The sequence below is a fragment of the Microcebus murinus genome, chromosome 15 (assembly GCF_040939455.1).
Source record: "Microcebus murinus isolate Inina chromosome 15, M.murinus_Inina_mat1.0, whole genome shotgun sequence".
Lineage (NCBI taxonomy): Eukaryota > Metazoa > Chordata > Mammalia > Primates > Cheirogaleidae > Microcebus > Microcebus murinus.
The window spans coordinates 36,391,715-36,406,512 of NC_134118.1; the positions used below are offsets into that span (position 1 = coordinate 36,391,715).

At 35.8% G+C, this 14,798-nt stretch overlaps 1 protein-coding gene across 8 annotated transcripts in view; it reads right to left on the reverse strand.

Moving 5' to 3' along the window:
* Positions 1–2,536: 2,536 nt before the first annotated feature.
* ARFIP1 (ARF interacting protein 1) overlaps positions 2,537–14,798 on the reverse strand; it is a 90,108-nt gene continuing 77,846 nt past the window's right edge. For all 8 annotated transcript variants that reach the window (XM_012783691.2, XM_012783688.2, XM_012783692.2 and 5 more), the window contains one exon: positions 2,537–4,392. In XM_012783691.2, the coding sequence (XP_012639145.1) occupies positions 4,237–4,392 (156 nt within the window). In that variant the 3' untranslated portion in view covers positions 2,537–4,236. The remainder of the gene's footprint in view (positions 4,393–14,798) is intronic.

Below are 14,798 nucleotides of genomic sequence, written 5' to 3' on the forward strand. Positions count from 1 at the left end.
ACCAGAAGCAATATGATAGTTATTTTTAAGATCAACAAAATGGTATCTTGTTCCATTTACATCTTCCTGATGAATTAACAATTCACGATGAACTGCAGTTGCAGAAAGCTCACCATCTTTGACAGAATATGTTTGGGCCTTGCTTGGGCCCCAACAAAACACATTGTGGTTTTGGTTTTTTGGAACATTTTCATTTGTAAAAGTGTCACTGGAATTCTCAGTTCTGAAAGCATATTAATCAATTCATTGCACAAAAATAGAATTATGGTTCTCAGACAGGGTCTACTCTCCCCTCCTCATATTGATAGTCTCCTTTTTTCAAATTAGAGTTAACATCAGACTAACAGTTCTCACTTAACGTACATAAACTACCAAGAGTCAACCTTTATTTCACAAAAACAAAACTGAACTTTACAGTTTCCTGTACATTAAAAGGACTACTTGGCAATTTGTTATAAAGGCCCATTTATGCCAGGAAACCTGTTGAACAGGAAACCTTCAAGTGGGAACATGGAACAGAATTTAATGAAAGTCCTCAAAAGAGGAAAGTTGTTTACACTGTCTATTTTAGTATGCCGTACTATATTGTACAAATAGTGAAGGAACTGTCACCTTGGAAATGTTTTGAACTAATGAAAAATATAACTGGACTTTTGATCAGAAAACAGCCTACTCACAACTGGATAGTTTTAGCCAATATAAAGATTTCTAATCTTAAAAGAGAATCAAATTTTTAAAAATGCCTGAATTTGGTTAGAATTCAGTGATGAAGGATTTCAGGTGGTCTCAACTATCCTAGGAAAGTGAAAGAAAGGTTAAAAAAAAACTACTAGCAAAAGATATGTACAATTATTACAAAATGCAGGTATATATGTAGTACTTCATGAAAAATAGCACAAATTATACATGAATTTTGCACTGTACTAGCAACTTAGCCAATTTATTTGTGACACTTATGGTCATTTCCAGTGAAAACTAAAGGAGACTAGGCACATTTTGAGATAGATACATTATTTTTCCAAATAACAGTCCCATGATTAGAAGAAATTTATCTTTAGTTTTTTTCAGTTTACATAATTTTACATTATATAACACTTTTCGGGCTCACATGATTTATTTTGCAGAATACTACAAGATCAGTGGATAGAAAGAATAAACATCTTATATACCTCGCAATGTACTTAATATGAATCCATTTGGGGTTAATTATTTTTTCAACTGAGAAGATATTTAATATACATTGTACTTAAATTTAGAATAAATGTGTCACTTTTGCCACATTGATTTATTATGCAAATCAAATGACAGGTTTTAAAGGGGAATTCATGCATTTAGTTGCAAATACTTACCTGGCATTACATTTGGAGATGGAGGTTGGCTAAGTCAGTTTAATATATTTTGAAGCCTTGGATCTTCATGTTAAAAAAAAAAAAAAAAGCATGTTATATAATCTCTAAGGAATCTTCTAGTTTCACACTCTGTGGGATAAGCTTCAACATTATCAGTGTGTTTTGAATACATAAAGATGCTTCTTAAAGTCTAGATTTTAGCTAAATTGCTTCTAAAAGACCAGGTCCTTCCTGGACCCTAAGGTTTGGAAGCATTGGAATGAAGAGTTCAATTTCACAGAGTAGTTCTTCAGTGCATTTTTTTTCTTGAATAAATTCTATTTAATGAGAGAAGAGCCACCCATTTCCATCCATCCCTCCCTCCCTCCCCAACACTCCACATTCCCAAGATCCCCAAATCCTGATTGTTCAGGCCTTGTCTTGCTGACAGTTTTTCCCTTTTCACCTAAAACATTTACAAAGTGATGTCCTGCAGATTCTATGCATTATTTCATTTTAAGTATACAGTACTAGCTTTAAAAATATACTAAACAGGTACATGTGATGCTCTTGGAGGTGTAAATTGGCACACTCTTTCTGGAACACAAACAGGCAATATATAACAGCCTTAAAAGTGTGTATATACCTTCAGGGCCGATTTCCACTTCTTGGACTTTAAGGGAATAAGGCAATAGTTTTTTTCTTTAAGACAATACATGAAAATGAATCTCTTACTTTAGGGGTGTTAAGTGCTTCCATGCAGTGCTTATTCACTTGGGAAGGTACTTAATCATCTTCTAGTTTTTGAAATTTTCTTCTAATTCTTTTCTACAGTGGGCACAGCTTGCTTTCCTAACAAAGTAAATGTATCACTGTGTAATATGTTAATTTTTTTTCACATGTACCCATTACCCAGAATCACTGATATTTTTAATTTACTCTAAAAAATCATCAATCCATGAGACTAGTTATCTCCTTAGCTACTACAATTGTTATTGAAATGTGGTAAGACTGGACATGTTCAGCCCTCAAAAGAGATCAAGATTGAGGGGAAAAAAAATAACTTACTGAGCTAGAACAATTACAAATGACAGAAGCACCATTTTCGTTGTTTTTAAAGTTCAGAAAAGACAAATTATGTCGTATGTTCTCAGAATTTCTAAATAGTTACTGCTTACTTTAAACTCTGAAGAGGCAGAGAAACAATGTACTGCAGCAAACACTTTTAATAAGAATACAAAATTCACACCAGAGGCACATTCTGGGGAATGTAAATGAACTATCACAAGTAGTATTTCTGCTGGAAGAATAAAATAAGGCTCTCTCAGAGTACAAATATACAGGAAGGAATGATTTAAAATAGGTTTATGATTTACAATCACATTACATTGTATTAAGCACTCAAAACAGGCATATTAATTAAAAAGCTGGCTAAAAGGCATTTGAACATATATAACAAATCTTACAGTCCACAAAGTTCATGTTTAATAGTAATTTTAAGTACTTCATTTCAACACAAGAAACAGATTAAGAGATATCTCTCAAAATATTAATTATGACAAAAAAAATCAAAGGAACTTTACATTTATAAAGGATTCATTACTGATAGAACCAGACAGTGGACAGGGCAACCACTTAACACAAAACCAACGTGCCGAGCAACTACATCAGTACTGGCCTTTTCAATCCTCTTTCTTCCTGGTAGCAGCACACTGTCCCAAATTACCTTTTCATTACACAAGTGAAAAAAATCCTTCTGTTTTCCCATTCCTCAAAAGGTATCAAGAAAAACCAAGCAGCAAACTCAAAAGTTGATTTTACCATAAACCTCAAATATGGTTTAACACGTACAAAGGAACCCAACATTTATACACAGTGCTCCTTTCCAAGGAAGGAACAGACACATCAAACATTATCTGAAAGGGGTTCTTTATGGATTATGTACATTGGTTGAACAAGAATTACTGTATCTGAGAAGGCACATATCTGTGATTTAAGGCTTAACCGGTATTGTTACATATGGAAGTCAGTAAAAGCTGTCTAGGCATTCATTTCTATCAAAACAGAATTTACCCAAAAACTAGCTTTCTAAGCATAGATTTCTACTCTAGAAACCATCAAGAATTTCCATTCCCAAGTCCACTTGTGAAAAAAAAATTCTCTGAAGCAGGTTTCATTATGAATCAAAGAAATTACAAACATAACTGCCAATGACTTTGGGTGATGCTAATTCATAAGCTTAATCACAGAAATGACACTGTGATTCCTGTGTCTTTAAAAAAAAAAAAAGTCTAAACAAAATTACAATGGTACAGATTCATTTTTAAAAAGGCATTTGCCACAACTCCGCAAGCTAATCAGTCATTCATTAGAGCTGCTGCCTCTGTGTGGACGCTGTAGGAACACCATATAATTTTACTCTGCAAAATAGTCTCTTTTTTCTTTAAGACAATACATGAAAATAATCTCTTAAAGATGTTTAATATATTCATATATAAAATATCTGATGTTGATACAAATCATGTAAACCTCCCTTTGGAAAAGTTACAACTGGCCCTCATTTCCAGGACCAAAAAACCTTGAATTTTTATCTCGTCAGTGCAAATCTATATTAGATGTCTTCAAACTACAGAAATAGCCATCAACCCTTACAATACAAAAGGATTTCTCAAAAAGGGAAATTATTGTGTTCAGATTATAGAAATTATGTTTACATTAAAACCACCCATCTTCCCAGGAAATTTAACAGTTCAATTGTTAAAGTATGAAAAAGGGAAAATTAAAGCTATTTGTGCAAGAATCACTACAATGGTTGTCACCCTCCCCATTTCCCTCAACTCTGCTTAATTCTTATTAGGTTTGTTTTGAAATATAACAATGTGACTTTCTTTTTTATGCAGGTGTGATTTTACTGTTCTTCAAGCCAAGATGGGGCATCCACTCCAGGGCTTTTCAATTTGATATGGAACTGTTTAAGTGTCTGTTCAAGTTGCTTCTGATTCCCAGCAAAGTAAGCGGCAATGGCATTATGGAAAAGGACCAGCTGATTGTGCAATACTTTAACCTGTGGACAGGGCAGAGTTACAAGACCACGCATTAGCACAAAAGACAATGAAACAGAAGGTGATTTATTGCATCCCTTAATTAAATAGTATATCTCTCCTCAAGAAAAGCTGTTTTAATAATGACAAAGTATTTCACACATGCCAACCCTTGCAGGGTCACTGAGCCTGATAACTTTTTAATTACGCTAAAGGGAATAAGTCAGTTTAAGGTGCTAAATATATACTCCGTTAACCATTTTTCAAACATTATTGAGAGCATTAATTAAAAATATCATTAAATTCCCCCTCAAATTAATTACATGTAAAATCATGTGAAATATTGAAGAGGGAAAATTATATATAATTACTACACAATACATGCTATATGCCAAGCATGGACATTTTTAAGGCTAAGCTTTATGTAAAACCAAGTAGGCTGGATATTTTTAAATACTGCATTTCTGTGTAAAGAATGAAGCAAGTAGCAGCAAGTGTTGCCCAGAAAGTCAATGCACTTAAAGTTCATATAACTCTCAGCTATTTTCAATTGCTTATTACTTCTAATGATATCAAGAGTCCATTTTAACCAAGTAACACTACTTCTACGAATCTTTCTTAAAGAAATAAGCAAAACATCACAAATATTTATGATTTAAGTTGTTTCCTGAGGTTTTACTTATAACTATATAATGTTCAACAAGAAAGTATAAAATACATTCTGATTTACTCATCCAATGCAATATTCATTAAAATTGAGCTTTAATAATTTTAATGATGCCAAGTGAAATATGATGCCAAGTGAAAAAATAGGATATAAAGTTTTATGTGTGGCACATCCGTATTCCCTAGATTACATGCACACACATTCTCTTTAGCCATTTCTGAAAATGTTTTCTAAAACTGCTGCTCTCAGTTGCCTTTGCCATTGTGACTGAGTTTCAGATCTCTTCTGGAGAACAGGTTGTCAGGAATCAGTCAAAGGACAGCTCCAAGGGGAAAATGCTTTGACAGAGAGCAGAAAGGTCCCAGATAATGTTAGATACAAAAGAATTTCTTACATAAGGATAAAAAATAAATTATGAAGGAAAACACTGATAAATTAAACTACATTAAAACTCAGAATTTCTATTCATCAAAAGATAGTGAACAGATAAGCTATACACTGGGAAAAGGTATCTGCACTATATGTAACTGGCAAAGGATATGTATCTAGAAGAGGTGAAGAATTCCCATAAACCAAAAACAACCCAGTTAAAAAAGAGCAAATAACAAGGATAAACATTTCACAGAGGAGGAAAACAGGAATGGCCACCTGAGAAGATATCAAGCCTCATTAGGATATAGGAAAATGCAAATTAAAACTAACATAGGATACTATTTTATACCTTCTATATTAGGAAAGCTTAAAACAATAAAAACTCATACATACTGCTGACTGGTATATAAATTTGTACAAGTGCTTTTGAAAACAATTTGGCATTAACTAGTAAAATGAAAGATACATATACTCTATGGAATAGCATTTTAACTCCTCAGAATCTGCCCTAGAAAAATTGCATATGTGTTCCATGAGACATGTACAATTTTATGTTCATAGCAGCAATGATTTTAGCATTAAAAAAAATAAGAAAATCACCCCAAATTTGTATTTTCAGGAGAATGGATAAACTGTGGTCTCTTCATGTAATGGGGATACCATATAGGACTTAAAAGAAATGACATACAGCTTCATGCATCAACATGGATGAATCTCAGGATCATAACACAGAGCAAATCAAAGCAAGCCACAGAGGAACACCCACAGTAAGATTCCATTTATATAAAGTTTGAAGACATACATAACTGAATGATATATTCATATGTGGTAAAACTAGAAAACCAATAGCAACAACAAACATAAATTCAGAACAGGGGTTATGGAGGGAGGAGAGAAAAGACGAGGGAAGGGGAAAGGACAAAGTGGGCTTCAAAAGTATTAGTGATGTTTTATTTCTTACCTTGGGGGGTGGGAACATGGCTGCTATTTTTTCCTGTTTCTGTTACCCTTCATATTTTATCTATATATTTAACATTCTTTTGAATATATTTAACATTTTTTAATTACTAAAAAGGGAAAGGTTATGAAAGATAAAGTCTGTCATAACTTTGCTGACGACATGCATTGTTGACAACGTTCTAAGGAAAAAAAGTTAAAATGTTACTTACATTCATTCATTTAATATTACAGAGTGTCCGTTTTATATGTAAGGCACTACTCTAGGGACTAGGAATGCAAGCAATCAACAAAAAAGACAAATATCTCTGATCTCAACAAGTTTATTATTCTATTAAGAAAAGAAAGAGAAACAAGATAAGTAAAAGATTATAGTAGTTAGATGGTGATACATGTTACAGAGAAAATAAAGCAGCAATGGGGGGCAGGCAGGGTGGCTCACGCCTGTAATTCTAGCACTCTGGGTGGCCGAGGCAGGAGGATCGCTTGAGCTCAGGAGTTTGAGATCAGCCTGAGCAAGAGTAAGACCCTGACTCTACTAAAAGCAGAAAAACTAGCTGGGTGTGGTGGCATGCACCTTTAGTCCCAGCAACTTGGAAGGCTGAGGCAAGAGGATCACTTAAGTGCAGGAGCTGAGGCTGCAGTGAGCTATGATGACGGCACTCTAGCTGGGGTGACAGAGTAAGACTCTGTCTCAAAAGAAAAGAAAAGAAAAGAAAACAAAAGCAGCAGCAATGGGGATATGAGAGGTTGCGTGTGAGTAAGGGAGTAAGGGGCTGCAATTTAAATAGGAAGGCTAGAAGAGGTCTCACTGAGGCGACAGCTAAATAAAGATCTAAGGAAGTAAGGGAATAAGCTTTAAGAAATCTGGAAGAAAAACATTCCAGACAGAGGAAACAGTGAGGACAAAGGTCGTGCAGTGGGCAGTGTACTTGGTATGTTTGAGAAGCAGCAAGGCCACTGTGACTGGAGCAGAGTGAGGGTCTGGTAGATGTGGTCAGACAAGTAAGAGGGGGCTAGATGGTGGGACCTTAGATATCATTGAAAAGACTGTGGCTCCTTCTCTGAGTAAGATGAAAAGCCACTCAGAGAAGCTTGAAGGTTCTTAGTGGAAAAATGACCATATCTGACTTCATGCAAGGGTGAAAGTAGGGAGACCTGTTAGAATGTTACAGCAATAACCTAGGTGAGATAACGGTGGCTTGGACTAGGGTGGTAACAGAGGAGATGGCAAGAATTCTGAATAGAATGTGAGGGTGAAGTCAATGGAATCTGATGACAGATGAAGATGTGAGGTATCAGAGAAAAACAGTTAAAGATGATGCCAAGATTTTTGTCCTAAGTAACTGAAAGAATGAAGTTGCCATATACTGAAACAACAAACACTGTGAAAGTGTATGGCAGGTATATCTCAAGAACTCAATTTTGGACAAGTTTGAGATACTTTTCTTAATAGCAGTCTGGGGCTGGAGTTGTAATTTGGGAGTCATCAATATACAGATGACATTTAAAGCCACATGACTAAATAAACTCATCAAGGGTAGTGATTCAAGGGTTAAGTCATAAAAAAATGAACCTTGACTCTTATATCTCAAAATATATACAAAATTTAACTCAAAATGGATGACAGGCCTAAATGCCAGGGCTAAAGCTATAGAACTTATGAAGAAAACAGAGGAGAAAATCTTAATGATCTCAGGTTCGGCAAAGAGTTTTAAATAGCATATACAAAGCATAAATTATTTTTTTAAAAAATCATGGCCGGGCGCGGTGGCTCACGCCTGTAATCCTAGCACTTTGGGAGGCCGAGGCGGGCGGATTGCTCAAGGTCAGGAGTTCGAAACCAGCCTGAGCGAGACCCCGTCTCTACCAAAAACAGAAATAAATTAATTGACCAACTAAAAATATATATACAAAAAATTAGCCGGGCATGGTGGCGCATGCCTGTAGTCCCAGCTACTCGGGAGGCTGAGGCAGTAGGATCGCTGAGCCCCGGAGATTGAGGTTGCTGTGAGCCAGGCTGACACCATGGCACTCACTCTAGCCTGGGCAACAAAGTGAGACTCTGTTTCAAAAAAAAAAAAAAAAAAAAAAAAAAAAAAAATCAATAAATTGGACTTTATCAAATATAAATATTTTTCTCTTCAAAAGATGCTGTTATAAAAAATAAAAAGATAAGCCATATATTGGGAGAAAATATTTATAAAACATGTACCAGACAATGAACTTGATTCTATAATATATAAAGAATTCTTACAATTGAATAAGATGACAATCTAACCAAAAAATGGGCAAAAGATCTGAACAGACATTTCACCAAGGAAAATATACAGATGGCAAACAGACACAAGAAAAGATGTTCAACATCTTTAGTTATTAGAAAAATCCAACCTAAAACCACAATGAGATGCTACCACACATCCACTAAAATAGCTAAAATTAAAAAGACTGCCCATTGGTAAGGATGCAGAATAAATTTTGTACACAATTGGTGGAAATGTAAAATGGTACAAGCATCTTGGAAAGTTTGTCAGTTTCTTAAAAAGTTAAACTAAATGTTCCTACTATATAATCCAACTATTCCACTTCTAGGTATTTACTTGAGAGGAATGAAAGCATTTGTCCACACAAAGACTTGTCTATGAACACTTGTAGCATTTTTACTTATAAGAGCTTACAACTGAAAACAACCCAAATGTCTTATCAATAGATGAACAGATGAATAAATTGTAGTATTTCCATACAATGGAATATTACTCAGAAATAAAAAGAACTGAACTGATGCATGCAACATGAATGAACTGCAAGAACATTGTGTTTAGTAACAGAAACTAGGAAAAAAAGAGTATGAACTGATTTCATTTATATAAAAATTAGAAAGAAACTTTTCCTGGCCGGGCGCTGTGGCTCACGCCTGTAATCCTAGCTCTTGGGAGGCCGAGGCGGGCGGATTGCTCAAGGTCAGGAGTTCAAAACCAGCCTGAGCAAGAGCGAGACCCCGTCTCTACTATAAATAGAAAGAAATTAATTGGCCAACTGATATATATATAAAAAATTAGCCGGGCATGGTGGCGCATGCCTGTAGTCCCAGCTACTCGGGAGGCTGAGGCAGAAGGATCACTCAAGCCCAGGAGTTTGAGGTTGCTGTGAGCTAGGCTGACGCCACGGCACTCACTCTAGCCTGGACAACAAAGTGAGACTCTGTTTCAAAAAAAAAAAAAAAAAAAAAAAAAAAAAAAAAAAAAAAAAAAAAAAAAAAGAAACTTTTCCTTATTTTAAGACTTTCACACTAGTAACTACCTAAATTACAAAGTAATTTTCCACCTAGCTCTACTAGTCTTATTTGGCCAATTACCTTGTTTTCCTAGTTTGAGATCCTTGGTTCCCAAAATTACAGAGCAACTAAGGAGCTATTGTATTTTTAGTGTGAAAAGTCTAATTTCCACAAATATGTTCTAATCAGTTACTTTACTGCTCTTTGAGTCAAAAAAATTTTTGATTTGAATTTTATTAATAATTCCCAATATTTTAGAATTAGAGGAAAGAATAAAATCAGCACATGGGATTTAATTCATGTGCTGGGACTGTACAAAGCTGTATAACAGTCAAAAAAGTTAGAGTCAGAAAGAAAGTGGGAAGGGCATCAGAACATTTTTAGCTAACCCTGCAAATGTCAACACAAGTCAGTTTCTTTCCCCACCCTCTGAGGTAGTTGACAAACTGAACACAGAGAGACAGCTCCTCCTTGTAGCTGAGGAAGACTTGATAGCTTGCTAATACAGCCTTAAAGGAGGCACATTAGCTGTGTTTAAAATGGTCCCCCAACCCCCAAAGAATTCTAAATGGAAATAAAGTACAAAATTACATCTCAATTTAATATCAGAAGTTATTTCTTTTAACAAGCTAATTGTTTTCATGTTGTCTTATACCAAAACAGATACTTCATTTTTCTACTTAGCCTGATTACTGTAACCTAGCATAAGTTTAGTTTTGGTAGTATATTTGCAAAATCAGATACAAATTTAAATAAGAATAGTTGAATCTTTTATCCAAGCAAAACAAATGAACCAGTCCTCAATATGAATATATTCTTTTAAACTAAATGAATTCAAAACTTAAGAATATTTTGCTTTTATGCCTATTTTTCATTAACTTATTTGCGCTATGATACACATTCATATAATGTCCTCAATGTCATTCTGCCTGATATGCTACAGAGAATGAATCCTCTAGATGTTTTGGTTATTAAGTATATAGAAATCACTACCAATTAAAGAGAATAATTAAGTAGTAATAGAAAAAGAGCTGCAATGCAATTTTAAAAATAATAAATATTTGCCATTTTGATAATGACTGTGCTGTCACTAAGTAGTTTCAACAGAACATAAAAGTATTATTTTACTTTATTTGGTTTACTTGGTTTTATCAGGTTTACTGTACTAGGCTATTTGATCTCATAAGGTCAATCTGGGAAAGATTCTGGTTTCTCAAATAGAGTTGGCTATTTGAGAAACCAGAGTGAGGTGGTGTGAAGTTCAAACTACTTTTAGGAGAAAGGACAAAAAGCCAAAGCGTCCCAGGAAATATTTCAGGGTCATTATACTTTTTAAATTTCCTTCTATATTTAAGCTATATGAGAAATGATGAGCATACAGAACCAAAGAAAGAGCCAAGTATTTTTGGTGGACTAGGGTAGGGTAATACTAACTTTTGGGATTTACCTTATCTACATGACAGATAGTATGTTACCCTTAGAGTAGTCTTTATTATCTCCGTGTTCCAGTTAACAAAAAACAAATGAACAACAACAACAAAAGCATATTTCACTACACAGCTCATAAGTGAAAAAATAAAATAAAATAAAGAAAGAATAAAAAAAAAAACAGACTCAGAAAGTTAAATTGCCTAAGGTTGGACAACTGGGAGGTAGATGGGCTGGGATGTGAGGAATTTAAGAATGTCTTATTCCAAGACTGATCCATGCTCTTTCCCTTACTTGAACCTGCTTCTATGAACATTTTAGAAAGCCTTTAAACAAAGTTTGAAACAAACAAAACAGGGCAGCAGAGCACTTAAGGGAAGAGTAGTAGTGTAGAAAAGACATATTTTAACTTCATTCCTAATTTTATCTCTTAAGGTGCACTTACACATTCTTTCTTTTTTTTGAGATGGAGTCTTGCTCTGTTTCCTAGGCTAGAGTGCCGTGACGTCAGCTTAGCTCACAGCAACCTCAAACTTCTGGGCTCATGTCATCCTCCTGCCTCAGCCTTCTGAGTAGCTGGGACTACCGTCATACGTTACCTTGCCTGGCTAATTTTTTCTATTTTTTTTTTAGTTGGCTAATTAATTTCTTTCTATTTTTAGTAAAGGCAGTGTCTTGGTCTTGCTCAGGCTGGTCTTCTGACCTCAACTGATCCTCCCACCTTGGCCTCCCAGAGTGCTAGATCACAGGCACGAGCCACCATGCCTAACCAACTTAAAACATTCTTGGGGCTGGGCACAGTGGCTCACACCTGTAATCCTAGCACTCTGGGAGGTTAAGGCGGGCAGATCGCTTGAGGTCAGGAGTTTGAGACCAGCCTGAGCAAGAGCGAGACCCTGTCTCTACTAAAAATAGAAAGAAACTAATCCTAGCACTCTGGGAGGTTAAGGCGGGCAGATCGCTTGAGGTCAGGAGTTTGAGACCAGCCTGAGCAAGAGCGAGACCCCTGTCTCTACTAAAAATAGAAAGAAACTAATTGGCCAACTAAAAATATATAGAAAAAATTAACCAGGCATGGTGGTACATGCCTGTAGTCGCAGCCACTCATAAGGCTGAGGCAGGAGGATGGCTTGAGCCCAGAAGTTTGAGGTTGCTGTGAGCTAGGCTGACACCACAGCACTCTAGCCCAGGCAACAGAGTGAGACTCTGACTCAAAAAAAGAAAAAAAAAAAAATCTTGGGACAAGGATCTAACACAAGGGTTGGAACAGATGAAAGAAACAAAAGTATGAAGAATAATACAACATTAATCTTTCCATATTTAAAGAGCAAGAAAAAGTCTTTATTGAAGTATTTATTTCTTACATTAGAAGAAATTTAAAATATAAAAGATGACAGAAAAGTAGAGATTTGAAATAGAAGCAAAAGAAGATAGAAGAAAATTATAGGCAGAAATGGGATGACGACAAATTTGACAAATATTCAAAACCTAACATCAGAAACAATTACAAGGCTGGGCGCGGTGGCTCACGCCTGTAATCCTAGCTCTTGGGAGGCCGAGGCGGGCGGATTGCTCAAGGTCAGGAGTTCAAAACCAGCCTGAGCAAGAGCGAGACCCCGTCTCTACTATAAATAGAAAGAAATTAATTGGCCAACTGATATATATATATAAAAAATTAGCCGGGCATGGTGGCGCATGCCTGTAGCCCCAGCTACTCGGGAGGCTGAGGCAGAAGGAATGCTCGAGCCCAGGAGTTTGAGGTTGCTGTGAGCTAGGCTGACGCCACGGCACTCACTCTAGCCTGGACAACAAAGCGAGACTCTGTCTCAAAAAAAAAAAAAAAAAAAGAAAAGAAACAATTACAGTAACTTAGAAATACACTCAATCATTGTGAACTCAGTTAAGAAGAACTATCATAAAGATGCCAAAAAATGAGCAACTCAGATTAGATATAAGCAAAACCACTACAGCAACATCTGTTGAGTGACCTAAACATACAATACAATACTTTAATTGTTAAAGGGCAAAACAAACTGACTACTAAGGCAGAGAGACGAGGTGGGGTTTAAGAGAAATTTAAAAGAATAGGACCCATAGATGATGCCAAGTGGATTATACTGAAAAGTTTCTCCTGCCTACACAGCATGTATCAATAGAAGATAAACACCATTTACAAAGTTACTAATTGAAAAACCTAAAGATAAGCATTACTTTGTAGACATCAAAACCATATAAAAAGCATGTTATTCCTACCAAATGAACTTTTTTCTAAATCAAATTTAGATTACATACCTTCTTCAGAAGCCCTGAATTAGTTTTTTAAATCCATTTCTAGTTAAAAGATATTAGTCCTAATATATTTATAATTGTTAAGTTCTTTGAAGTAGTTATTAGCTTTCCCACTAATTCTATAAAATAGAAGTTCACATTGAATACAAAAATACTGGGACAGGCCGGGCGCGGTGGCGTAAGCCTGTAATCCTAGCACTCTGGGAGGCCGAGGCGGGCGGATTGCTCGAGGTCAGGAGTTCAAAACCAGCCTGAGCAAGACCCCGTCTCTACTAAAAATAGAAAGAAATTAATTGGACAACTAAAAATATATATACAAAAAAAAAATTAGCCGGCCGTGGTGGTGCATGCCTGTAGTCCCAGCTACTTGGGAGGCTGAGACCGGAGGATCACTTGAGCCCAGGAGATTGAGGTTGCTGTCAGCTAGGCTGACGCCACGGCACTCACTCTAGCCTGGGCAACAAAGTGAGACTCTGTCTCAAAAAAAAAAAAAAAAAATACTGGGACAGTAGCTTGGCTTAAATATGTGAAGAAAAGAGAACAAAATCATTCTCTAGTAAGAAATCCCCAACAGCTGATATGTAAAGTATTAACGCCTTTCATTACCTTCAACTATTTAAAAATGTACAATTAATATGCTTTCCCTGTCCATCGCAGATCTTTTCCTAGTAAGAGACCAGAATAATAACAAGCAGGAAAATAGATGTGTCTTGGCCTTTTATCAGATTTGTGGAACATTATTAGTTCGCAATAGCTTTGGAAATGCCTGTCATGTCAAAGCAACTATCAGTTGAGAAAGAGAAACACTATCAACAATATGGGTGTGGGCATTAGGAAGGGAGTGAGAGAAGGAAAGACAAATATGAGCTACAAGTGGGGGTGGGAGGACAGATTTTATTTTTCTGACTCACTGGGATAGGTTTCAACAAATCGCTAACAAGTAGAAGGTTAAAAAAAAGAGTCCTACAGAAGGAAAAAAAGGCAGTTCTCTGTTCTAAAAAGAAGATAACTGATGAAACATTATCAATAGACTCAGTAAGTCACAGAATTGCAGTAATGTCCGATAATTATTTAATGGTACATTAAAATTCTGAATGCAAAATTTTTGCTAAGGGTGAGAAAATGTCTTACCCTTAGCAAAAACTGTCTATTGTCTTTTTTTGTTCTATGATTTTACAGTGTCAGCTCCCTTTGTTCCAAAAGCTCCAGGTTAAGATGTAATCAATATGGCTTCTGTTTTCCAAGGTTATCTTTCCATCTTCTCTCTCTGCTGTCTTAAGAACCTTACATTAAGCAGCATTATATTAATAGCACTGTACTTAACCAAAAGCAGGGCTCTAGAGTCAGGGAACTCTAGATTTAAATCCTGGTCTGGCTGTGAGACTGTGGGCAAGTTACTTAACCCCTCTGAACCCCAGCATCAACTGTATACTGGCATATGA